At 35.2% G+C, this 24,090-nt stretch overlaps 7 protein-coding genes across 8 annotated transcripts in view; 2 read left to right on the top strand and 5 right to left on the bottom strand.

The window, feature by feature from the left end:
• Window positions 1-1,713: 1,713 nt before the first annotated feature.
• LOC108839536 (F-box/kelch-repeat protein At5g39560-like) lies at window positions 1,714-3,102 on the bottom strand. The gene has a single exon (XM_018612290.2). The coding sequence runs from the start codon at window positions 3,100-3,102 to the stop codon at window positions 1,876-1,878; it is 1,227 nt and encodes a 408-aa protein (XP_018467792.2). The 3' UTR covers window positions 1,714-1,875.
• A 729-nt stretch (window positions 3,103-3,831) lies between these two features.
• LOC108839535 (F-box/kelch-repeat protein At5g39560-like) lies at window positions 3,832-5,021 on the bottom strand. Its single transcript, XM_018612289.2, has one exon. The coding sequence runs from the start codon at window positions 4,999-5,001 to the stop codon at window positions 3,832-3,834; it is 1,170 nt and encodes a 389-aa protein (XP_018467791.1). The 5' UTR covers window positions 5,002-5,021.
• A 710-nt stretch (window positions 5,022-5,731) lies between these two features.
• Window positions 5,732-8,209, top strand: LOC108842274 (glucan endo-1,3-beta-glucosidase 12). Its single transcript, XM_018615138.2, has 4 exons — window positions 5,732-6,017; window positions 6,416-7,753; window positions 7,839-7,881; window positions 7,968-8,209. The coding sequence occupies exons 1-4, from the start codon at window positions 5,957-5,959 to the stop codon at window positions 8,128-8,130; spliced, it is 1,605 nt and encodes a 534-aa protein (XP_018470640.2). The 5' UTR covers window positions 5,732-5,956; the 3' UTR covers window positions 8,131-8,209.
• Window positions 8,210-8,328: 119 nt separating this feature from the next.
• LOC108842277 (profilin-1) overlaps window positions 8,329-24,090 on the bottom strand; it is a 57,657-nt gene continuing 41,895 nt past the window's right edge. Inside the window, exons 2-4 of one of the 2 annotated variants that reach the window (XM_057003331.1) lie at window positions 9,236-9,361; window positions 8,815-8,952; window positions 8,329-8,745 (exon numbers count right to left, since the gene is read on the bottom strand). In XM_057003331.1, the coding sequence (XP_056859311.1) occupies window positions 8,611-8,745; window positions 8,815-8,952; window positions 9,236-9,358 (396 nt within the window). In that variant the 5' untranslated portion in view covers window positions 9,359-9,361 and the 3' untranslated portion in view covers window positions 8,329-8,610. Of the gene's footprint in view, window positions 8,746-8,814; window positions 8,953-9,235; window positions 9,449-24,090 lie in introns of those variants that run through there. The other variant, XM_018615142.2, reaches the window with a different exon arrangement.
• Window positions 11,120-11,627, top strand: LOC108839533 (probable pectinesterase 56). Its single transcript, XM_018612288.1, has 2 exons — window positions 11,120-11,225; window positions 11,323-11,627. Exons 1-2 carry the CDS (start codon window positions 11,120-11,122, stop codon window positions 11,625-11,627), a joined length of 411 nt encoding a protein of 136 aa, XP_018467790.1.
• Window positions 12,338-14,006, bottom strand: LOC108842276 (profilin-4). The gene is made up of 4 exons (XM_018615141.2): window positions 13,796-14,006; window positions 13,517-13,671; window positions 12,923-13,060; window positions 12,338-12,775 (listed from the first exon to the last, which is right to left on the bottom strand). Exons 2-4 carry the CDS (start codon window positions 13,646-13,648, stop codon window positions 12,641-12,643), a joined length of 405 nt encoding a protein of 134 aa, XP_018470643.1. The 5' UTR covers window positions 13,649-13,671; window positions 13,796-14,006; the 3' UTR covers window positions 12,338-12,640.
• LOC108842275 (derlin-1) lies at window positions 14,084-16,213 on the bottom strand. Its single transcript, XM_018615139.2, has 7 exons — window positions 16,057-16,213; window positions 15,499-15,634; window positions 15,344-15,417; window positions 15,167-15,260; window positions 14,826-14,954; window positions 14,575-14,735; window positions 14,084-14,488 (listed from the first exon to the last, which is right to left on the bottom strand). The coding sequence occupies exons 1-7, from the start codon at window positions 16,071-16,073 to the stop codon at window positions 14,311-14,313; spliced, it is 789 nt and encodes a 262-aa protein (XP_018470641.1). The 5' UTR covers window positions 16,074-16,213; the 3' UTR covers window positions 14,084-14,310.

Genomic DNA, 24,090 nt, shown 5'->3' with positions numbered 1-24,090 from the left:
AATAATAACAGAAATTATATTATATATAATATAGTAGACAGTGCATTAATCAAATGTTCACAAATTAATATTCTTATTTCTTTCATTAAATAAAAGTTACAAAAATTCAAAATAAATATAACAATTAATGAAATCAATTAACAAAAATTGCTTATCATTTATCATTTTTGTTTTAATTTAAAATTGTTAAAACAATTAAACAATAATATAAACACTATAATAAAACTTAGAAATATTTCTCATGTGCTATCATTTGAATTTTGAAAAGAATTATAAAGTTATCGAAAACTATTAAACACATTGAAAATTTTGTGACCTATGATTTAAAAAATTTATTATGGAAAAAATACAAACGATCATAAAACCATATGAGTTGAAAGTATTATTTAATAGATATCCAGATTAAAACTAGATATATATATAATTGTGGAACATTTAAATTCTATAATTTTTACATTTAAATTAATATAATATAGTAGACAGTGCATTACTCAAAACCTTTTATTATTTCAAATAGTAAAAATTTGATAATTGTGGAAGTCCCTTTGGTCAAGAAGTTTGACTAAGGTTCAATTGCTTTTACACCCGGAGGTCTGAGGTTCAAACCCTAAAAAATACTAAATTATGCAGATTATGGAGAAACAGGTTACAAGAGATCTTCAGCTTGGTGTAGGGCGTACCATCGAACATGGATTTTATAGGATGTGTCAGAGTGATGCAGTCAGGCGTATATTCTCAAAGGATGGTAGAATTGTCGGCTGTAAAATCATCGACTCAGACGTTCAAAAAAATTGATAATTAAAAACTTATATATGAAATATTAAAATATAAATTAGTAATTCTTATTTCTATTTTTTTGTTTACCAGTAACGAATAAAAAGCTATAAGACTTTAGCTTTTATTATACTAAAAATATTTAAAATAATTTTAAGATTCATATATGATAGATGTGAGAATTTTCCTTATTAATAAGAAAACTATGCATCTTATCATCAATATATATATTATGTTTGTATTATTCATCAACATACACTACTCTGCTTGTTTTATTATTGTGGTTGTTTTATACTGAATATCCCATAAAATAAAAATAATTTTTTGAAAAATATTCAGTCGAGCTCCTCTACGTTCTGCCATTATTAACATGACGACTTTGAATAAATTGACAAGTGACAACATTGCATTAATAGACTTAAGAGTTCGTCTAATCGTAGTTTACCGTGTAACTAGAGTTAAACCATCAAAATGCTTAGAGATTAGAGATGGTCACAATCTATCTATTATTCTTTTACTAATGCAAAATGCAAACTGAAAGAATGTATAGAAGTTTTAGGATAGGAGTTTCTCAACTGAAAATTCCGTGTAACTTGATTCCTCAGCTTTGCAACTATGATTTTATAAAACGTTCTCGTTGCTTCACACGAAGACGATCACGAAGACCATTAAAGTGATTTTTCAGAGTTAACGCTAAATGGACATGTTCATCAAGAAAGCCTTGTCTATCGAATTTACAACTGAGAAGTCCAAAGTTCAACAAGCTTTCGATTGGTTAGAGAGACACGACTTAAATGCAACTTAAATTTAGTTTAGAAGTTAGAACATATGAGCTCATCCACACTCCTTTCCCAGATCAATTCACCACTAGACCAGCGTTAATGGCATGGCAATGCTTATAAGATAATCTTTAAAATTTATTATAACTTAATATTGTGACAATAATAATGATTCATACCAAACAACAACATTACGGTTCTCAAATTATAATCATGAGAGACGGACATTAAAAAACATGTTCGTTGCATAATAAGAAATCAACCACTCTAGGTACCAAGATTTTGTAAAGTTATTCAAACATATACCATCGTTCACAAATCCTCAAATCCAACTGACCACACAATTCAAGAACTTATACGAACTAGTAACCATAAGCACTTCACTACCCCACTCTATCTTACCCCAAACCTCATTTCCATTGCACTTCTCTACAGCGATTTTGGCACAGCAAATTTTGCTTTGTAATTTTCCATTATGTTCCTCAAACCTGGGAACCCACATAACTAAAAGTTTACCTCCGTGGTTACATATAGTAAGCACACATCCCTCTGCGATACTATATGTACTATCCGTACTAAATAGTTCCAAATCTAATCCCTTGACTTTTGTCCACATGTTCGTATTCCGATCATACCACATGAAGAAACCTTCACTTGTATAACTATACCTTACATTATTAATCACACACGTAGCTGCATTTTCATATCTGAATTTCTTGGGCCTTTTCATAACTTCCCACGTACCTTCTTTCGGGTCATAAGCATAGTGCTTCTTAGCAACTGCATAAAATTTTCCTCTAAACACGTTGATCATAAACCACTCGCTGCGGAACTCAGTAGCTCCATGGCTCAGCAAGGGACTCCACGTCTGAGTTTTTATGTCCAATACTTCCATCCAATTATCATCTTTCCGGGATTTTTCCATTACATATATTTTCCCATGGATCAAATAAGCAGACGCACCCGCACGTGCCACCGACATGCTAGGGCCATCACGCCAAGTGTGACTCTGACAATCAAGGATACTAACAAGTGAAGAGGGTGGTCCGTTGGAGGGTCCACCGATTAAGTATATATCCGAACCAACAAACACGGTGGAAGGATAGCCTCCGTGATGAGGTTTGGGACAAGAGGGAACCGGAACCAATGAATAGTCTTCAAGAATATCATTGTCGTGTGTTAGGGTTTCATCAGTAGATTTCATCCAAAGAGTGAACCATTTAGGAGATGGGATATTGGGAGAGTCTTCTAAGCAGAAATAGAGGCATGGTTCGGTGGTTCCGATGCGAGACCGCGTTGCGTAGAGCTCGGGAGAAGAGAGGATAGAGAGGAACCTCTTGGAGACAAGAGAGAGATTGGGGTAACTCCACTTAGAGAGACGTGCAAGAATTTTTTTTTTTTTTTTTTTTTTTTTTTTTTTTTTTTTTTTTCTCTGTGCAAGAATGTTCTCTGTGATTTCATCTGGGAGTGATGAGAACGATAGCGGTGGAGCTTTAGTCTTCTTCTTCCTCTTGTGTTTCTGCTTTGGTTTAGCTTCTTTGGGGATCATGGTCAGCCGCAGTCGAAGATAGTGGTGGAGGAAGAGTTCTGACTTCTGAATTAGGTCTAGAGGGTTAACAAGCGACTCCTTGGCTTTTCTTGATATTAAAATAACACATGTGACTGTGTACAAATAAAATAGCAAAAAAATTAGAAAGAAAACACATAATTTTTAAAAAATATATAAACTGGACACCGAATAAGGGGAAGGAATTTTATTAAGGAAACAAATATCAAAATCGTCATAGCACAACTAAATCGCGTAAGAAAATATTATTTTGATTCTAATTTGCCATCGCGTCTTGTAGAGTTACATAAACTTTCTCGTTGCATCACAAGACCCTACTCAAGGTTAATACTCGAAGAAGACCATGAAAGTGATTTTCATGATGAGCTATCGCCGAATTGGGACATGTTCATCCAGAAAGCCTTATCTTATAATTTTAAATTGAGGAGTCAAAGGTTCAACATGCTTCCGAATGGTTCGAGAGACACGACTTTGTGAAAATTGAGTTAGGACATAAGAATCCATCTATAATCCTTTCTCAAATCAATTCACCACTCGACCATACGCGTAGTTGTATCAATAATTTTGAACTATCAATGTTGTTATAAGCTAATTTTTAAAAAATCATTTCAACTAATTAGTATTGTGAAAATAATGATTCATATAAAATAACATTACAGATCTCAAACTATTATCATGAGAGACAGAACAAATACCATCTTTCAAGAATCCTCAAATCCAACTGACTACACAACTCAAGAACTTATACGAACTGGTGACTTTAAGCACTTCATTAGCCCACTCCACTCTTCCCCAAACCCCATTTCCACTCCCTTCTAACGCGATTTTGGCGCACCAAATTCTCCTTTCTGATTTTCCAATATTGTTTTCCTCAAACCTGGGAGACCACATGACTAAAAGTTTTCCACCGTGGTTACGTATACTAAGCACACACTCCCCTGAAAACTTATATCTTCTATGCGTACGAAACAGTTCCAAATCCCCACCCTCGACTTTTACCCACCTTCTCTTATTGTAACTAAACCGTACGAGAGAACCATCTCTATAACTATATATTACATTCTTAATCACACACCAATTTGCTGCAAGTATACAGCTGAATGTCAACTCGTGCGTTTTCACAACTTCCCACGTATCTGTGTTCCGGTCATAAGCATAGTTTGTACTACCAATTACGTAAATCTTTCCTCTAAACACTTTGATTATAAACCAGTCGCTGCGAAAGTCAGTAGCTCCGTGGCTCAGCAAGGGACTCCAACTCTGTGTCTTTACGTCCAATGCTTCCATCCAGTTATCATCATCTTTCCGGCATCTTTCCATTACATATATTTTCCCATGAATGTAATAAGCAGACGCACCCGCACGTGCCACGGACATGCTAGGGCCATCACGCCATGTGTGACTCCGACAATCAAGGATACGGACAAGGGAAGACGGCGGTCCGTAGGAGGGTCCACCGATTAAATATATTTCCGAACCAACAACTACGGTGGGAGGATAGTCTAGTTGATGAGTATGGGGACTAGACGGTACCGGAACCAACGAATAGTCTCCAAGAATATCACGGTCGTCTTTTAGGGTTTCATTAGCAGGTTTCATCCGAAGACTAAACCATTTAGGAGATGGGATATTGGGAGAGTCTTCCAAGCAGAAATAGAGGCATGGTTCGGTGGTTCCGATGCGAGACCGCGTTGCGTAGAGCTCGGGAGAAGAGAGGATAGAGAGGAATCTCTTGGAGACGAGAGAGAGGTTAGAGTACTTCCAGTTTGGGATACGTGCAAGAATGTTCTCTACGAGTTCATCTGGGAGTGACGAGAACGATAGTGGTTGAGCCTCGGTCTTATTCTTTTTCTGCTTCGGTCTACATTCTTCGGGGATCATGGTCGACTGAATTTGGCTTGGAAGCTAGATGTGGAGGAAGAGTTTTGTATGTCCTTCCGTTTTTCTTAATCTTTTCTTAATAGCAAAATAACACGTGAAAAAATAAAATAGCAAAAAATTTTTTTTAAGAAAACCACAGATAATTTAACTTTTTTTTAGAAAACTAACACCTTATATAAAAAGGAAAATTAATAAAGGAAAAAAACCAAATTTGTTATAGACTATAATCTTATATATTTAAAATTTTAAACTAAAATAATTTAATTAATCAGAAAATGTAAATATAAATGTTTGAACAATTTTCACTGAATATCGATTTTATATTTTGAAATATCAAAAGAAATTAAATCATCATACATTATGGACAAAATATAAATTATGAATGCTTCAGTCAAAAAAAAGAAGAATATATGGGATTAATTATATCTTCAAATAGTTTGAATTTTATTTTATTTTGATAAATGTAATTTTTGCATCGAGTGGAGAGTGGACCGTTAAATAAAATAAAAAGCAGAGTTCTATGGTCTGTATGTACTATTTGCACTGGAATCCGTTTACCAACATATGCTTTTTACACTACTTTCATTTTGATTTTAATTTTAATTCGTTATTACTAGAAAAAAGAGTTTCTTGTCGGAAGCGGTAAATCTACAACAGTCAAACAGAGAGAAGAGAGAGAGAGAGAGAGAGGGCAAACATGCCAGCTTAATTCACGGAATCGAGACGTTTCTACGAACCCAATTTTATATTCTCAGCTGGAATCCGAACTTTGATAGAGAAAGCACTACGAACACTTTACAGAGCAACACCTCTCTCTCTCTCTCTCTGGAACTCTGTACTCCCCACTTCAGTGTTCTTGAGAGTGTGAGCCGTTACATTTTCTGAGCACAAGTGAGAAGAAGAAACACTTCACTCAAGTTAGTAAACTTTGGGTGATTTGCGCCTCAGCACGAAAATGGGTGAAAGAAGACTGAATCTAATCCTCTGGATTTGTGTCTCTCTTCTTGCCTCTCTCGGTATGTAATCAATTAACTTCCTTTTTGTTTTTTGGGTCTGCATTTACATCTGATTCTCTCTTCTGGGTTACATTATTTCCTCTTCTCGATCTCAAAGTTTGCTGCTTTTTCTTTGTTCTAAGTTGATCTCTGTTCTTGACTGAAAAAATTCTCGAATCTGTTAGCTTTGAACTACTTTAGATGTCTGCAACCGACATTTTAAAACCAAAGCATCCATCTGTGTTCTAACTTGTCCTCTGCTTCACTCTACTTCTCGTCTGAATAATCTCGAATCTGTTACCTTTCAACTACTTTTTTAGATGTTTGGAACCGACATTTGAGAACTTGTTTTTGTTTGAGATTCAGACAAAACCTCAATGTCTTTTTTCTTTTCTTTCTTTTTTTGAAAATTGTTGCAGATTTTGGTACGGCAAGCAAGATAGGAATCTGTTACGGAAGAAACGCAGACAATCTCCCAAGTCCAAGCAAAGTCTCAGAGCTAATCCAAAACCTCAACATCAAATACGTCAGAATCTACGACGCCAACATCGACGTCCTCAAAGCCTTTGCAAACACAGGCATCGAGCTAATGATTGGCGTCCCCAACGCCGACTTGCTCGCATTCGCTCAGTTCCAGTCCAACGTAGACACTTGGCTCCGCAACAGCATCCTTCCTTACTACCCGACCACCAAGATCACCTCCATCTCCGTCGGTCTCGAAGTAACCGAAGCGCCAGACAACGCCACAGGTCTGCTCTTACCCGCCATGCGCAACATCCACACCGCTCTCAAGAAGTCCGGTCTTGACAAAAAGATCAAGATCTCGAGCTCCCATTCCCTCGCTATCTTGTCGCGCTCCTTCCCTCCTTCCTCAGCTTCTTTCAGCAAGAAACATTTAGCGTTCTTGAAACCCATGCTTGAGTTCTTGGTTGAGAACGAGTCTCCCTTTATGATCGACTTGTATCCGTACTACGCTTATAGAGACTCTGCTGAGAAGGTTCAGCTTGAGTACGCTTTGTTCGAGTCTTCTTCCCAGGTTGTTGATCCCGCTACTGGTTTGCTTTACTCAAACATGTTCGATGCTCAGCTTGATGCTATCTACTTCGCCTTGACGGCTATGAACTTCAAGACCGTTAAGGTTATGGTTACTGAGTCCGGGTGGCCGAGCAAAGGCTCGCCTAAAGAGACGGCTGCTACTCCTGATAACGCTCTTGCTTACAACACCAACCTCATCCGCCATGTCATCGGTGATCCAGGTACTCCTGCGAAGCCTGGGGAGGAGATTGATGTGTACTTGTTCTCGTTGTTCAATGAGAACAGGAAGCCAGGGATAGAATCTGAGAGAAACTGGGGAATGTTCTACGCGAATGGAACGAGTGTTTACGCTTTAGACTTCACTGGGGAAAGCACTGTTCCTGTTTCTCCATCAAATTCAACCACAGGTACAACGAGTCCAAGTCCAAGTTCAAGTCCAGGTAACTCAACTGTTATCAGTGGAGGAGGAGGAGGAGGAACCAGGAAATGGTGTGTTGCTTCATCGCAAGCTTCGGTGACGGAGCTGCAGAGTGCATTGGACTGGGCTTGCGGTCCTGGGAATGTTGATTGTTCTGCTGTTCAACCAAACCAACCTTGCTTTGAGCCAGACACTGTTCTCTCACACGCATCTTATGCGTTCAACACTTATTACCAGCAGAGCGGAGCGAGTAGCTTAGATTGCAGCTTTGGAGGAGTCAGCGTTGAAGTTGACAAGGACCCTAGTAAGTGTTTACATACATTCACTTGTAATCTATAGAGTAAATGTGAAGCCATTGTAGTCTCATTTAAACTCTCATGAAACTGCAGGCTATGGTAACTGTCTGTATATGATTGCTCCATCTACTGATGGGTGAGCTCTCCTCAGTCTCTCCCTTACTCTCTCTTTGATTCCTCTATGGTAAAACTAAACCTGATGTGATGTTGTTATATGCGCAGAATGAACAGAACAATGGCGGGTAATATCACGGGAAACATAACTGCCATTGATTCCCCCATGGCTTCACCTTCTTCGAGCAGCGAAGGATACAGACAAATGGTGGTTTCCGTTGCAGTCTCTGTTTTGTTGCCCTGCTTTGTAGTTAGTTTGAGTCTTTGGTGACAGCATGCATTTGTTCCCTTATTGTCTGTTTAAGTTTTGAGGTGAATTAAACCGTTATTTAACAGAACCTTTGGTACCACTAGTTTCAAAGACTACCTTGGTGATGTGTAGTAGTATTTGTGTGGTTCAAATGTAATCATCTCAAATCACAGACTAAGATAACCCGAGCCTGATCAGAGCCGCTTAACAAACTCAAAATTGTATACCAAACAGGAGTTACTTTATTATTAAAATCGAAAACCAGAGATACATTAAGAAATACAACACAAGAAGAACAATAGAGAGAGACTCCAAAACAAAAACACAAAGGGTGATTTGTTTCTTAGATCATTTTCAAGAGTATAGTTTAGGTTTTTGTTTTTGATGCACGACCACAAATCAAATCATAATACACCACGGCAGAAGAGTGTTTTATGTAGTAAAAGAAGAACCTTAAAGTTGAAATTTTGGTTTGAAGCACTTTTTTTGAAAAGTGTAAACTTAGAGATCAGACTCGATAAGGTAATCGCCGAGCCTCTCCACCACCAAGTTGCACTGGCCTCCAGTCATTGGTTCATCGTAGATGCCAAAGACAAAGGCTTGGTTGGTCTTCTTGATAGTGACTCCCCCAGGTCCCTACAAAGATGATCATATGATGAAACTTCAGATCATAGGTCCGGTCCGGATCAAGTGAAAAGATGTTACCTTTTTGCCTCTGATGACAGCTCCGGCTTCACCTTGGATAACCATGTACTTTTCGCCGCCAAGGAAGAGCCCTGTTGGGGCAAGATGTCCAGGTTCCTCAAAGTCTTTCCTGATTCCATCTATCTCAGTAGTCTTCAACTAAAACATTAGCCAAGAACACATAAAGCAATGAGCTTTCTCAACTGATTTAAGCAATGATCAGTAATACACCAGATCCTTTGCATGTTTGTTACAATACACTAAGCAAAGTCAAAATCATTCAAAGTTGAATCCTTTATCATTAGATCAAGTCAAAATTTGATTCGATCATTTATATGAAGTCAAAAAGCAGATCCAGAGTCATCAGATCCGATCAGGAACCAAAAGAAGAGAGACGATCTGAGGAGGTTTTCAAAAAGAGGAAGATCGGAGGAGAAAGAACCTGAGGGAAATTGGTGCTTTGGGCCCAGACACTGCCGTCTTGGCCGAGGATGGCGGCGGATGTGAGGCGGCTGCCTTCCACATCGCACAGGAGATGGTCATCGACGTATGATTGCCACGACATCTTTTCTTCTCTTTTTCTCCGGCTAGATTGTTTCTTCTCTCTCTTTTCTTTCTCTCTGTTTTCTCTTCTTTGTGAAGCTTTTGTTCGTGGACTCGATGAAAGCTTCAACTTGAATTAAATAACACGATTTTAGGCGTCCAATAAAATTCTCTTAAATAAATTAAATATAAAAATTAAAAATTTATTCTTAATTTAACAATACTAATGAAATGTTTATAAAATTAAATTCAGATTTTTTAAATATTTTTTCTCCCTTCTTTGTAAGTTAGCACCCTTTAATTTTTTTTTGTCTAAAATTTGATTTATAATTGTTATTTGAAATGAATTAATAGTACATCAATTATGTGTGATGTTGAACATAACTAATTTGATAGATAATTTTTAACGTGATAAAGGAAAATGCTTTATATGTAACATCAAATCTCGTTCATTAGATTTTACATTATTAATAAAGTTTTGTTTTTCAAAAAAAGTGAAAAGCATATAATTTCTCCCATGTTCATGTCATACATATAATGATCAATAAAGACATATTTCATAAATTGTGACCAAGAACACAATTATTTGATCAAGTGTCTAGTGATATATGTGAAAATGTTCGAGACTGTTTTCTAAAAGGAATCACGGCTTGTTTTTCTTTTTGCCGTTGAAAAAAAAAAGAATGATTATGAATTAATTTTACGTAAATAAATAATACTGGATTTTAATTCATAAAACCATAGCGAATATGTCAAAGTATGGACATCATTGGTCTAAAGGGTGGATATGCTCTTGTATTGTATGCCATACACAATAATATTCCATTATTTATGTCCATCCTTTACAATTTATTATTCTCCTTTCCATAAATCAATAGTTTTTTTATCAAGATCACTTTTTTTTTGAAACAGATAAATAATCACTTAAAAATTTACAATTGATAATTTGAGATTCTCAAGACATTTGTGTTCTGTATGAGAAGAAAGAATAGCAGAACAATTTCGTTATATGTCAATAATACTTCTTTCTGTTGTAAAAAAGAAAGAAAATCAGATTCCACATCTTCATGAGCTGTTAGAACAAAATAAAGACAGGTGGGATGGGAATGATTTGCCGACATTACCCTTTTTATTTTTTGTCAACTTAACCTTTTAGTTATTGTTGTTTTCCAATACTATAAGAAGATTTTGTTTGCAAAAAAAGAAGATGAAGAAGATTTCTTTATAACTACGTATTTTGTATTTGTTCAAATATTTATATCTGTTGAACTGATCAACAAAACTCAAAGCTAGAACCATGACGAAAATGTCAACGGCACAGAATAGACAGCATATATTTTTTTTTTTATGACTGGGCCGGGCCTGTGTCAAGGCCGTAGTCGTTAGCAAAGCATAAATATATCCACTTTAGATTGATTCATACAAAGCAAGATGAAAAGGATAATCATGTATATATTGCTTAGATAGTCAAATTGTCATGGTAGTTTATACTTTAGATAGTCCAAAAAGTTCAGTTGTCATAGTAGTTTATACGTTCTCTTGAGGTATAAACGTTTATCTTTAACATTATCCTGCTTTTTTCCATTAGACTTTACAAAATAATAGTCACACAAACTTCTAATTAAAAATCATAATGCAAGTGATTAGACAAATTCCTCTAACAAATTTAAGATATCCAAACGCATTAAATGAAACTGTTTAAAGATTTTAAATCTAACTATTTCATATGTTTTCCAAAACCCAAAAAAAAATTAAAATCTTTGTGTTCATCTCTAACTATTTCATGAGCATATTGCTCATATTTCCTTTGCACGAAACGATCCTCACGGGTAATCTGAACGGCCAAGACGGTGCCAGTACATTCCACTCTTCAACACTTGGTAGTACTGGTATCCTTTTTTTCTTTGTAGAAATGTTAATTTTTCTTTTTATCCATAGTGATTTTATACTTTTGAAGCCCTAATGATATTATTGATTTAATTATAGGCCTTAGTGGAGAAGGGTTTGTTGCTCGAGATATTTGCATACAAGACACGGCTGGGCGAAAGAAGGGGCAAGCGGTGGCTCTTAGAGTGAGCTCTGATAGAGCAGTCTTCTACCTTTGCCGCATTGACGCCAATCATGATACTCTATATGCATACAAGTATCAGCAATTTTACAGGGAATGCCAAATCACGGGGACAGTCGATTTCATTTGCGGAGATGCAACTGCGGTGTTCCAGAATTGCCAGATAGAGGGCGTAGACCGTTTAAAGGATAGAGCAATGCAAGAGCAATTATTCGTAAAGTAATAATTGATAAACATTTAGTGACAATAAATGCTTGTGGAATAAATAATATATATATAATTATCATATTCATTTATCAATACATATTATACATATTTTTTGGATTTTTCTTCTTTTTCTTGTTATTATTTTGTTCTTTTTATCAAATATTTGTTAATATTTTCTTAATTTTTACATATTTTTTGCCAAATATTTATTTCTCTCTCTAAATAGTAATACAAATCATATAATCAATTAACAAAAACGAAAAGAAAAAAATGAATACTGATATTAATTCAAATCATTTTATTATGGTACATAATCTATTAGCATTTACGGAAAAAATCTGTTAGCAATATTAACATTTGAAGATGTGCATATTTCTGCCTATATAAATCTCTCATAAGTTCTCAAACATTTGGAACAAGAAATCTTAGTTGAAAATGTCTCTTTTTCCAATTTTCTCATATTTTTAATAGATCTAATACTGATTATGGCACTAGATATCATTCTCTTCAACTATTATATTCTTAATGTGCACTAATGCCAGCGTAAGTGTTTGAAGTATTTTTACTATTGTGAGACTGTTATTTAATTTTACGTATGCAACTCATACTCTTTGCATACAACTTTTTTTTGAAGATTATGATTTATTAATTAAATCGTCTAGATGTATTTTTATAAGCTGAAAATTAACACGCGTATTAGTTGCTGTATGGACAGATGTAATTCTATTTAGTTAAACACTGATGTGATAGACCAATGCAAATCGCCTAAAAGCAAGAGAGAATAACAAATAGGTTTTAAGCAAAAAAAAAAAGAATAACAAATAGCAAATTAATTAAACATTGTTTACGAAAAATTGAATCGTATGAAACCAAGAAAAAGAAAGAGGAAAACAATATTCTTTAAATAAACATAATTAATAAGCCTCCAGCTTCTTAGAGAAAATCCAGAAACCAAATCAAATATATTAGTTTGTAGAAGAAAATAATGTGGAAGTTGGAATCTTCTAGAAGGGTTGATGAGATGGAGGCCTAGAGATCCTGTTCGAGGAGGTAATCACCCAACCTCTCGACGACCATGTTGCACTGTCCTGGTGTTACGGGCTCTTCATAGATACCAAACACACATGATTGTCCTGTTTTCTTTATGGTTATGCCTCCTGCTCCCTATCGAATCAAACCAACAAAATATGTACTGTTGTTTGATCAAGCATGCATATATATCATATATGTACTGATAAACATGTCAGATAATGAAGCTAATTTTTTTTTTTTTTTTTTTTGATAATGAAGCTAATTGATGGGTTAGATTACCTTCTTGCCACGGATTACAGCGCCAGGCTCACCTTGGATGACCATGTACTTGGCTCCAGCTAAAAATAACCCTGTGGGAGCTAAGTGACCCGGTTCATCAAAATCTTTCATTATACCAGTGAACTCTTGTGCCTTGAACTGTCATAAACGAGAGAGAGTAAGGTATATTTACGATGAGAGACCATTCATCATTTTCTTAAACATTAAACAAAAGTACAATGTAGATATAGACAGCGAAGCATGCTTGGTTTGGTAACAAAACATGTTTTCAAATGAACTTCTCGTGGGATTAGAAACCATTTGGCAAAGAAAAAAAAAAGAACTTATCGAGGGATTTCATATCATTTTAGCAAATAAAAATCTCCTTCATACCAAAACTTCACTAGGTACAATTAGATCCATAACGTAGAAGTATGTCCTCGGATCGATCGATAAAAAGGCTACAAAAGAAAAAGCCTATACACAAGAAATGTGCTTATACAAACAAACACGATAAGAGACTGATCGAATGTAACAAGAACATGGATCCATGATCTAAAACTCTTAAATAAAACAAAGATCAAATGTTAATCTCATTACTAAAATCGATATTACCTGAGGGAAGTTAGCGCTCTGTGCCCAAACGCTACCGTCATGACCAACGATTGCGGCGGCAGTAAGGTGATGACCTTGGCCGTCTCCGACATCACACATCAAATGCTCATCAACGTAAGTTTGCCACGACATCTTCTTCTTCTTTTCTTCGTTTTCTGTAATGCGTTATCTTACAGCGTGAGGACTTTGTCCTTCAGATAAATAGGGGAGAGATAAAAGAAACTCGGCAACAATGATATTCTCAACCGTTTAATTACATAGACGCATTCTCAGCCGTACCTCTCAATTTTTTCGAAAATATAATTTCAATTAGCTCACGTCTCGCCTTTGTTATAGCTTCATCATTATTTCCTTAGCTGCCACGTTAACTTTCTTCCTTTCTCTATTTATAACGATTAAATTTCGCCGGAATAATTGTTACTGATAATCAAAATGATAATTATTTTCTATTGGTCAACAACAATAGCTAATCATAACTTGTTCCGACCAAACTCTTTGTATTGTGTCACGAATTTTACATAGATGTCTCTCTTTAGTTTTGTTATTTTGTTTTTTGGGTGAATAAAATATTGTTTGTCGACCAGTTTTCTTGTAGAGATCATTTAAAAGGGCACTAAGTATTCTGAACACAGCATTGTTTTAAAAACCCCCTCAAAAGATTTCTTTCCCACCTACAAAGTCATATACTCAAAAACAACTGTACCTGCTTAAAACACATAAAGCTAACTGCTACTTGTCAGTGGCATTCTTTTCAAAAGATACGGGATGATTGAAAAACCAAGGAACACGAGAGTTCAGTCGGTGAGACGATACGATCGACCTCTGAATGCTGTGTTGGTGGAGCTCTCTGGTGCGGCACGAGCGCTTGAATAAGCTCCTCCTCCAGTTCCGGATCCTACTGCTCCTACACCACCTGCTTGACGAACAGCTGCTACTGGAGCTCCAATTCGAAATCTTGCCACCAGTTTATTACTATTGACAATGTCAAGGGATCACAAAAGAACAACAATCGAAAGAGACAGAAGAAATCTAATCAGGAATCTGAATCAAAAGGATACACCCATTTAGGGGTTTTCAGGTAGTTCTTTCCGGTGGCGAGAGGGTGAAGGACTGTTAGGAAGTAGTACAGATGTCCAGCTATGATGCCAAGAAGATCTGGCATGATCTTGGAACCGAAGATAACGTCGAGTGCTAGCATTGCCCATGGGAGGTAGAAAGCCTGTGGAGTGTTATTCATAAACTATTAACACTTATGTACACAAAGAGTGGGGTTCTTGAATATGAGCACGAAAGAAACACTTTCAAATACCTTAAGATTGACAAGACCGTACAGGCTGATGTTGGCATTTGGAAACTCTCGGCTCCAGAGATACAGAAGCATGAACACAAGTGAAACTCCAAGGAACGGTGTCCAGAAAAACGGTATGGTTGATAAAACCTGACATTTTTAACAGAGATTTAGAATAATGCGAGTATCATCTTCCAAAAGCAGGTCTCACTTCACAACAATTAACCCTTATTCAAAGCTTTGAACGGTTCAGATTTATCTCAGCTTTGGGATCTCTTAGGCCTATGTACCGGATAATATCGCATACCATAACATACACTGGAGTTTTCAACGAACAGGTAAGTAAGGAGAGGTTTACATACCAAGAGAGTCAGGGATCCAAAGATCATCATCCACAAAAAGTCTGCTGTCCGCCTTTCGAAAGGCCCTTTCTCGAGTAGAACTCCATACCTTGCTCTGGCGCAATCAATTCAGAGAGGATATGTTACCAAAAGCAAAGCTTTCGTACTGCATATAATATATGAAAAAAGAATACTCACATCATCAAAAGACGTATCCCGAAATTGATAGAGAAGCCACCAAGGAAAAACAAGTTCGTTATCAGCCTCCAAACCTGCAAACATCAAACCGGATCAACTTGGAATGTTACAAAGAGTTATGTGGAAAAAAAAAAGAAAAAACTTATTTTTTTCACCTGGAAGTTCTTAAAGACAAGTTCAGGAATCAAAGCAATGTGAATAGGAGCAACTAAGCCAAGCTGGGATAGAGTTGTAGCCAGGAGGCACAAAGTACCATAAGCCTTGGTTATTGGAGGAAGTGAGTTGTAGTATCTGCAATCAACACCACCAAAAAAACAACAGGTGCTGCTATTAAGAAACTTGTAATAAGCTGTGTTAGCTCTGAGGCATACATATTAGTGCCATCGAGATCAGCTAAGTAACATAGTGTTGCCACAAGAGAAAGGCACAACATTTGAGTAATATATTGGTATAAGAAACTGTTTCAAATCCATCTAACGCACTAGATAGGTCTTACTTTGATCCCAACTCACAAGAATATCAATTTGATAATTAGATAGTAAAAAAATTAGCTTTCGCCACGAACTAAGCATTTGAAAACCAAAACAATCTAAACGAAATCAAAACCACTCATGAAATTTCGAAACCTAAGGATCCGAAACTAAAACTCTTTCTACATAAGAACCGAATCGACGCTAAGCGAAGATCTATAGAGAGAGAGAGAGAGGACTCACTCGCCAGGAGAAGACATTTTCGTCAAGATCGGATCGATTCAGAAGCAGAGAAGAAGAAGAAGCCAAGTTTATTGAGAGAGAGAGAGAGAGCACCGAACAAACTCTTCTTCCCCCTAGAACCTTCTTTCCAGCTTCTCTACAAGTTTGTTCGGCAACGGAGTAGTATATCCAATCATATCTTGCCACGTGGTTCTTATGATACATGTCAATGATGTGGCATGATTTAGTTGGCTATGTGACTACACGATGAAATTGATTAACGAATCACTTATCGTTTTCATCGTTGGTAAAAGAAAAAACTCGTAAAATGAACTAGTAACTGATTTTCCATAATTTTCGTATAATTTCGTTTATTATAAGTTTCACAAAGTAAAGCTTTCATAGTTTTCTTTCAATTAGTTCCACATCAACTGATCACATTTTTGGTTTAATCATAGTTGCGAATTTCCGTCCAATTTGCGTAATTAAAAAAAAAGTGGCTTCTTGTCCACCGAGTGTTAACTTATTCCCTCCCTTTTAGGCTTTTAGATACTGACTTGGGCCGAGGAGACTTGGGCCGAGGAGGCTTTCCTTCCACCCATTTATTACGCTCTGAGAAGTGTTTTTAAAACCGAAACTGAACCGAAGTCACAGTTTAATATGATTCAATCAGATCAAACTTGATTGATTTAATAATTTGGTGTAATATACTTTTAGTATATAAATTTAAAATTAATATTAGTAAATATAATAAATAACTTTTAAACATAATACATTATAAATATAAACTAGTTTTATGTTCATACAGATGATTTATAGATTTTTGATGGTTTTAGTAGCTTAATTAGTTTGAAGCTAATCTGGTCACATAATTGGTTTATAGTTGAACCAATTATTAGATCCAACTCGACTATATACCCGGTTCATGGTTGAACCCGGTCCAACCACCAGATCGGTTCGATTTTAAAAACACTAGTTTTAAACAATATTTTGTTGTTTTTTTATAAATTCCTGTTTTTTTTCATTTATAAGACTACAACAAGTTTCTAAACCCGTCAACAACTTTTTTTGGGTTTATTTAATAAAACATTAATAATGTATAAATACGAACCCTAACAAATGAACAAGAAACAAGGAACGACAATGCAGAGAGAATCTAATCGCAAGGAAGATCAAAATTGGAGAAACATTAGCATTATGTCGTGAGCATGATCTTCTTCAGCATGGTCGGAATCAAAGATCTGAGATTAATTATTTTATTTCAGTGATGTGCTCATTATTAAAGGTAATTAAGAGAGAATCGAGGTTATTATTAGCTTTGATTAGGTAGGGAAGGTCCATGTGCATGTGACGGGTCCCAACCAGATTATCTTGACCCGATTTGGTATCACTTCCTGTCTGCTGACTCATGCTTACATCCTTCCAGTTTGTGTTAAAGTATTTTGTTCGCGTGGAAGTGGAAGAGGAAGAAATATTACTGTATTTTTTATATTTAAAGATGATAAGAATCACAATATGTGAGGATGATATCTCCAACACAATTTGCTTTGGTTGATGTATATTGTGAAGGCGGTAGGATTGTAAGAAAGTCTATCACTATCTTTGATCTTTTGTATTATCTATCACTATCTTTTACCCTTTATTTTATATTTTACGTCCATTTAATTGTGCAATGCTCTTTTTTTTTTGCTAAGTTGTAAATGTCATTACTCCGGAAAGAATGAAGGTTCGATTACAAGATAAATTGAAACCAAAATCTGCTATAAAAGCCATTCAGATTCTCAGAGTCCGTAAAAAAATTAAAAAACTTTTAAGAACCTAGGTGATTTAGTTCAAACTTCTAGCAATAGAAAGCCTGAAACTAATTTACAATGAACAAGAGACAACAATTTAAAACCCCTAACCAAAATCTTCTTGCTTAGCCTGAACAAACCTGCTGAGACAAGAGGAATAGCCAAGAGGTAAGATCAGCCGAGCACTCACCGAAGTGGCTCCTTGCAGGTATCGACGGGGACGGCTGGCTCACGCCCGAAGCTCCGCTTGAGGACCTCTGGAGGAGGACGTCGACAAAACTAGACTCTAGCTATCTCAATAGAGGATGGAGTGAAGACCAGTGGCTATACTGCTGAAGATAAAGCTCAAGTTACGGTCAGGCGCAAGCGAAAAATATGCTCCCTATCCGGTTACGCGACACAAAAGATACAGCAGAGACAACAGAGACACTCAATCGGACTGTCGGAGCCTTGGCAAAAGGGAGATGAAGCACGGAAGAGGTTGAAAACTCCTTGAAAACAGGCGACTGAGAATGACGAGAGCGAACTACACCTTGAAGCAGTTGAAGCCACCACGAGAGGTTGTTCTCAAGACCCTAGTGGAACGACGCCGGTAGCTAGAAGGATAACTCAATCGATCATCGGAGGAACGTCATGGATGCTGACTCGTGAACTAGGTGACATAGGTCCTCGGTGGTGCGTCTACAACCACCTTACACTCAGAAGCTGAGCGGAGAATCTCTACAAACGCCTTGGGCTAACCGATAGAAGATACCGACTGGAGCGAGACGACGATGGAGGAACGTGATGGTAGCGACCCTTCAGAGGCTCCGACGGGTCTCGGATCTCAGATCTGACCCAGACCGAGGGCAGACGGCGACTACAAGAAGATCCAAGGCATCCAAGGGTCCTCCTTATCTTCTCGTCTCGCCGGTGTTCCCGAGAAACAAAGACGCTTTTGATTTCTAACAGATCCGGTGGAAAAGCTCCTTTAGATCTAGAAGCACTTTGCAAAGATGAGAGAATGAAGAGAGAACGAAATGGATGTGAGACGAAAACAACACGAGCTAAACCACCTGCAGTGACCGGAGAGAAATAAAACACCGACCACCGCGAGAGAGAACAGAGTTTACGGCGGCACTAAAATTAGAGGAAACAGAGGGGGAAAGACTCTGGAGAGAAACTTTCTCTCACCTCTCTCTTGATTTTTTTGATATATGATTCTAAGTGACTTGTGCAATGCTCTTAGGTATGCGTTCAACTGGATAATTTATTGGTAAAATTATAGGTTAGATATACAAATCGTATGTATTCATACAACAAACACATGTTTAAAGATACTAAAATAAGATATGACAGGGGCCTAATCTGAGCTATAAATTGATATGCATTTGTCTAGGATCACTTTGTGTAGATATGCCACTTGGTTTCTTTTGGACTATATCAGAAAATAAGCTTGATTGAAGAGTACTGTCAAGTGCTTAAGTAGTTAAAAATGTTTAATAAAATGTAGCATGGTAGATCATGTGAGTTGTTAGATGCGTTATAAGATTTAATATTCATGATCATATATGATTCTAAAGTATTAGTTCCTTGTAAATTTGTAATATTCCTTATTTCTATAGCTTTTCTTGGTCGTTGGAGGCTATTTAAGTAGGTTTCATGCATCATCACGTAAATAAGTCTCGATGCTCAAAGACAAAAAAAAAAACTAGAGACCATACTATATTCTCTATTTTATCTTTTTCTTTTGTTCATAAATTTCTCTATTCTGTTACAGAAATTAACCTTTAAAGTGCTTATAACAATAGATTTAATTTATTTTTATGGCAAAAAATTTGATTTCTCCAATCCGAAATATTCAAATATTAATAAAACGCGGAAAAACGAATAGTATAAATACAATTTTTTGAAAATCGGACCAGACACTGACTCGACATTATAACTATGTTAATGATCAGATCAGTCCATTCAGTTTAACTGAATTTTAAAATTAAATCTAATTTTAAATTAAGTAACTATATGTGTATACATATGTGCATAACTATAAATTGATTTTTATAATAATTTATCATTGTTAACGTCTGAAAATAATATGAAAATAAAATGAGAATTTCAAAAATAATGTAAAACTATAGTGAAAACTAATTTATTTAGATATTAAAAACAATATGATTTTTATGTACTATTTTAAACTTTGCAGTCTTTTTTTAATTTGAGAAAAACTAGTATCGAAAACCGGATGTTAATATCGAACAGAGTAACCAGTTTTTACAATTTTGATTAATTTTGACTGAGTTTACTGGTTTAATTCAAATTCGCTTTTTAACACAAATACAGAACCAGATAGAAGAGCAAGTTAAGGTTCAACAGTTCCCATCCGATTTTCAGAACCAGGCGTAAATGTTGAAAACGAGCTTCGAAAAGATAAAAGGGGTATTGGTCCTTTTTGTGTTGTTAGACCTATATATTATGGTGACATTAAAATGGAACTTGCCAATAGAAATAGAGGAACATGCAATTCCATTACATTGTGATAAGTTGGATCCCGTAAAAGGGGGAGCAAAGAAAACGACATTTTTGCAAGAAAGGCAAAAAAATGTCAAAGTGAATAAGTGTTAGAAAGATGCATATAAAAGCGAACAAAATAATATCAATTTATAACCAAGGAAAAAAGACAAAGGAGGGGAAAAAGAAGATATAGCTTGTTAAATTGCAAAGAAGTAATTTACAGTAATTCGCATGTTTATTGTCGGAATAGTTGTTTTCTTGTGATCTTAATAAACCATGAAAAATTTGATGAGGGCCTTATATATGTCGATCTTTTTCCAACCTGTAAATTAAGGAAATTGCACGTATGGAAAAAAAAATTGTGCGTATGAAGCTAAACTCACAGTTGATAATAATGTTTTAATTAGTTAAACTGAAAGGAGTGATAAGGTAACTAGGTAAGTTTGTGACATCCCAGCCAAAACGATGAAACATAGAAAATTTTAGTTTAGAAGTGTTAGCATACAATTTCAGTGTGTATAATGTATATGGTACTATCATGTAAAAAAAAATGTTTCTACAATTCTTGATTTAAAGATTCAGTAGTGATACTTATTGGTTAGATGAGAAAATGATATATAGCGTCTAAAACCATTCCAAATGTATTTTGAAATTATAGGCTATTAAGAGCATCTCCAAGGATTCATTCTATTTTTTACTCTATAATAGAGATGGAGTTTGCTTCAATGATATTCTATTTTAGAATAAAAAATAGAATGATAAACAAAAAAAATAACTTACTCTATATTTGGAATAAATCTATTTTTCACTCTATTATAGAGTGAGAAATAGAGTATCATTGAATCATTTCTTATTCTAAACTCTATTTTAGAGTGAAAAATAGAATATGGTCGGAGATGGTCTAAGTCACATTTACATTGGTTTCCTTAGTAATGCATGCGTTAGGTAAGAATCTCGGGATGCAAATGACCGAACATGGTTTTCCAAAACCATATTCGAATCCCAGCAAAATCCATGTCGAAGTGGGGCCTGGTGTAAGTTGGATCATCAGTGCCTAGTTCCTAGTAGTATAGCTTACCTAGCGCATAGATTGTTCGAGGTCTTGTTTTCATTTGAGGGGATTGAATGCTGATATAAATGCAATGAATTTTCATCAGAAATAAAACCCCAGAAAAATCTGGCAACTTGGGAAAATGTCTTGTTTATATTAATATTGCCAAATGCGAAATATACGAGAATCTTAATATGTCCTTGCTGACATTTTAGAGAGCCATATCTTTGCTCGTGATCGAGATGTTTCGTTTTTTCTGGTTGACAAATGACATATCCAAGTTAAAGAGAAGGTAATTAAAATAAGTATTCGCTTCGGACGGCAAAAAAATAATGTTCAGTGAAGGCAACATGCCAACATGGGAAGTAACTAGTGACTAGTGAGTCTCGTGACCATTCATATACAACAATTAGGGTAGAAAAAAAAAACAATTAGGGTAGATAACTTTCGTAACAATCCACTTAAAATACTCTCTTATATTATCAACCAAAATGCTTCTTAGCTTCTTCTGTCCCTCTTTATCACGTGATACTAAATGTTGATGCATTGTTTATGACGTGATCAATGATGCATGATTCCAAAATGTTCTTTTGTATATCATGTTATATGGGGGAATATGAAGATAAATTTCTGGAAATTTTGAAAACATATACAAGTTTTTGAAGATTTTGGAAAATTGTTGTTACTAATACATTATTTATTATTTGAAGACATTCTATACTCAGGGCCAGCTCTATGAGCAAAGCTTAATGAAATATTGGCCTTAAACCCAAAATTTTGAAAACAATTACATAGAAAAAAGCCTCAAAAAAAAATTTATACCCCAAATTTATCCAAATAATTATTTTGCAAAAAAATTCAAAATATTGCCTTCAACCCCATAAATCTAGGAACCGCCCCTGTCCATACTTTAGGATCCATAATACTGTAACTAGTGAACTACAAACAGTCAACTTACAATCAATTCGTTGTACTTAATCCAGAGAAGCTTCATATACAAGTTCCTTGATCCTTAATCAAAAAGAAAGTGAAAAAGGTTCTAATATAAAATTGAAGTCAACTATATATGTCCTGTATATGATTTCAAATTTTAAGTATTGTTAACTTGCTCCAGTGACTGGTTTTTATGAACAATCAATCATACGATATGAATGAGTTTTGCATGCTATATATGATTAGAATTATAAGGGTGATTAAGTATAGTTTTAACAGCTAGATAGTATATAAGTATGTAACGATCCGATAATTTTTATAAACGGACTGACGAGTTGCTTTCGACCTGAAATAGATTTGTATCATCGGTTGACAGAAAACGATGCATCATAGCAACTTTCCAGATATTTTTCTTGGTTATACCATTAAAATTTCAAAAATATTTTCATTTATATTTTGTCAATATAAAGATAAATATTTAATTGATACGACCCAAATAAATGATAGGACGATAGAGTTTACTAGTATTTTGGAAACAAAAGTCAAAATTGATAGATGAAAAACTACGTGTAGGCTTGTAGCAACTAGCAACACTACTTTTATGAATGAATAGACGATCTCACAACAGTTTGACTATTGCGTGACGGAAGTCTTGAATCAAGAAGAAAAAAATACTCAAAACAAAAAAAATGCATATAAACTTTTTTAGTAATAAAATGCGTATAAACTTGAAAACGACGATGAGTGTACACTCGATGCAATTGTGTCTTGATGTTTCATTTTCGTATTTCTAGATGTATTAAATTCAATCCATTTTTTATTTGTTTTGCTTAGACAGTAAGCCATCTCTTTCCAAGGTCGGTCTTAATAGTGTAATCTTCATGCAGGACGTGGGCTCCTTTGCGTCTATATGTCTGATGAATATATATATCGTGTTTTAATTGGTTGTATTGCTATCTAGCTACTCATGAAATTAATTTAAGTTTGGTAGAAATTTCAAATATTCTCCATGTGGTTTCTGGATATGGATATTCAATATTATATATAAACAAACAACGAGTTAATTGACGAATAAATAAAATATGTTTTGCTGTAAAAAAAATACATATATAAATATTTATTATTGTCGTCGGGATTTAAACAACTAAAAACAAGAGATTATTTTAGCAAAAACTTTTAAGTAACAATTTCTATGATAAATGTCAGTCAAACGCCACCAACTATACTAAGGGTCTGACTGGTGTAACCGCAGCGGTTGCGGTTGCGGTTGCGGGAGTTTGCGGGTGCGGGTGGTTGCGGTTTTAAGCGTTTTTTAGAGATTTGTACGACTGGTACAACTGTTAGAAATTGTTGCGTTTGCGGGACTCTTATGACTGGTAAACTACCAAACACAACATCTGTTAAATAATAATTTAACAATATTTACATTTTATGTAATTATAAAAATATTAAAAATCATAATAATATGATAAATATAAAATTTATATTTATAAAATCATATTATTCAATTTTAAAAATTTATAGAAAATATTTTAGTTTTGAATTTTTATAATATAAATTGAAATATAATATGAATACATTTTACAATTTCTATTATTTCAATTGAAATTTTTTATTGGATATTTTTAGTATTATATTTATTTATTCTGTTTTTAAAGAAAAAAAATTTATCCTCCCGCAACCGCCCGCAACCGCAAACGCTAGCTGGAACCAGCTTTTGATTTTAAGAAGTTCGGAGCGGTTTGAAGCGATTTGTAGCGTTTTCTGTGATTGTTTCGAAACGCCAAC

The sequence above is a fragment of the Raphanus sativus genome, chromosome 2 (genome assembly GCF_000801105.2).
Source record: "Raphanus sativus cultivar WK10039 chromosome 2, ASM80110v3, whole genome shotgun sequence".
Classification (NCBI taxonomy): domain Eukaryota; kingdom Viridiplantae; phylum Streptophyta; class Magnoliopsida; order Brassicales; family Brassicaceae; genus Raphanus; species Raphanus sativus.
This window is presented reverse-complemented; position numbering and strand designations above follow the sequence as displayed.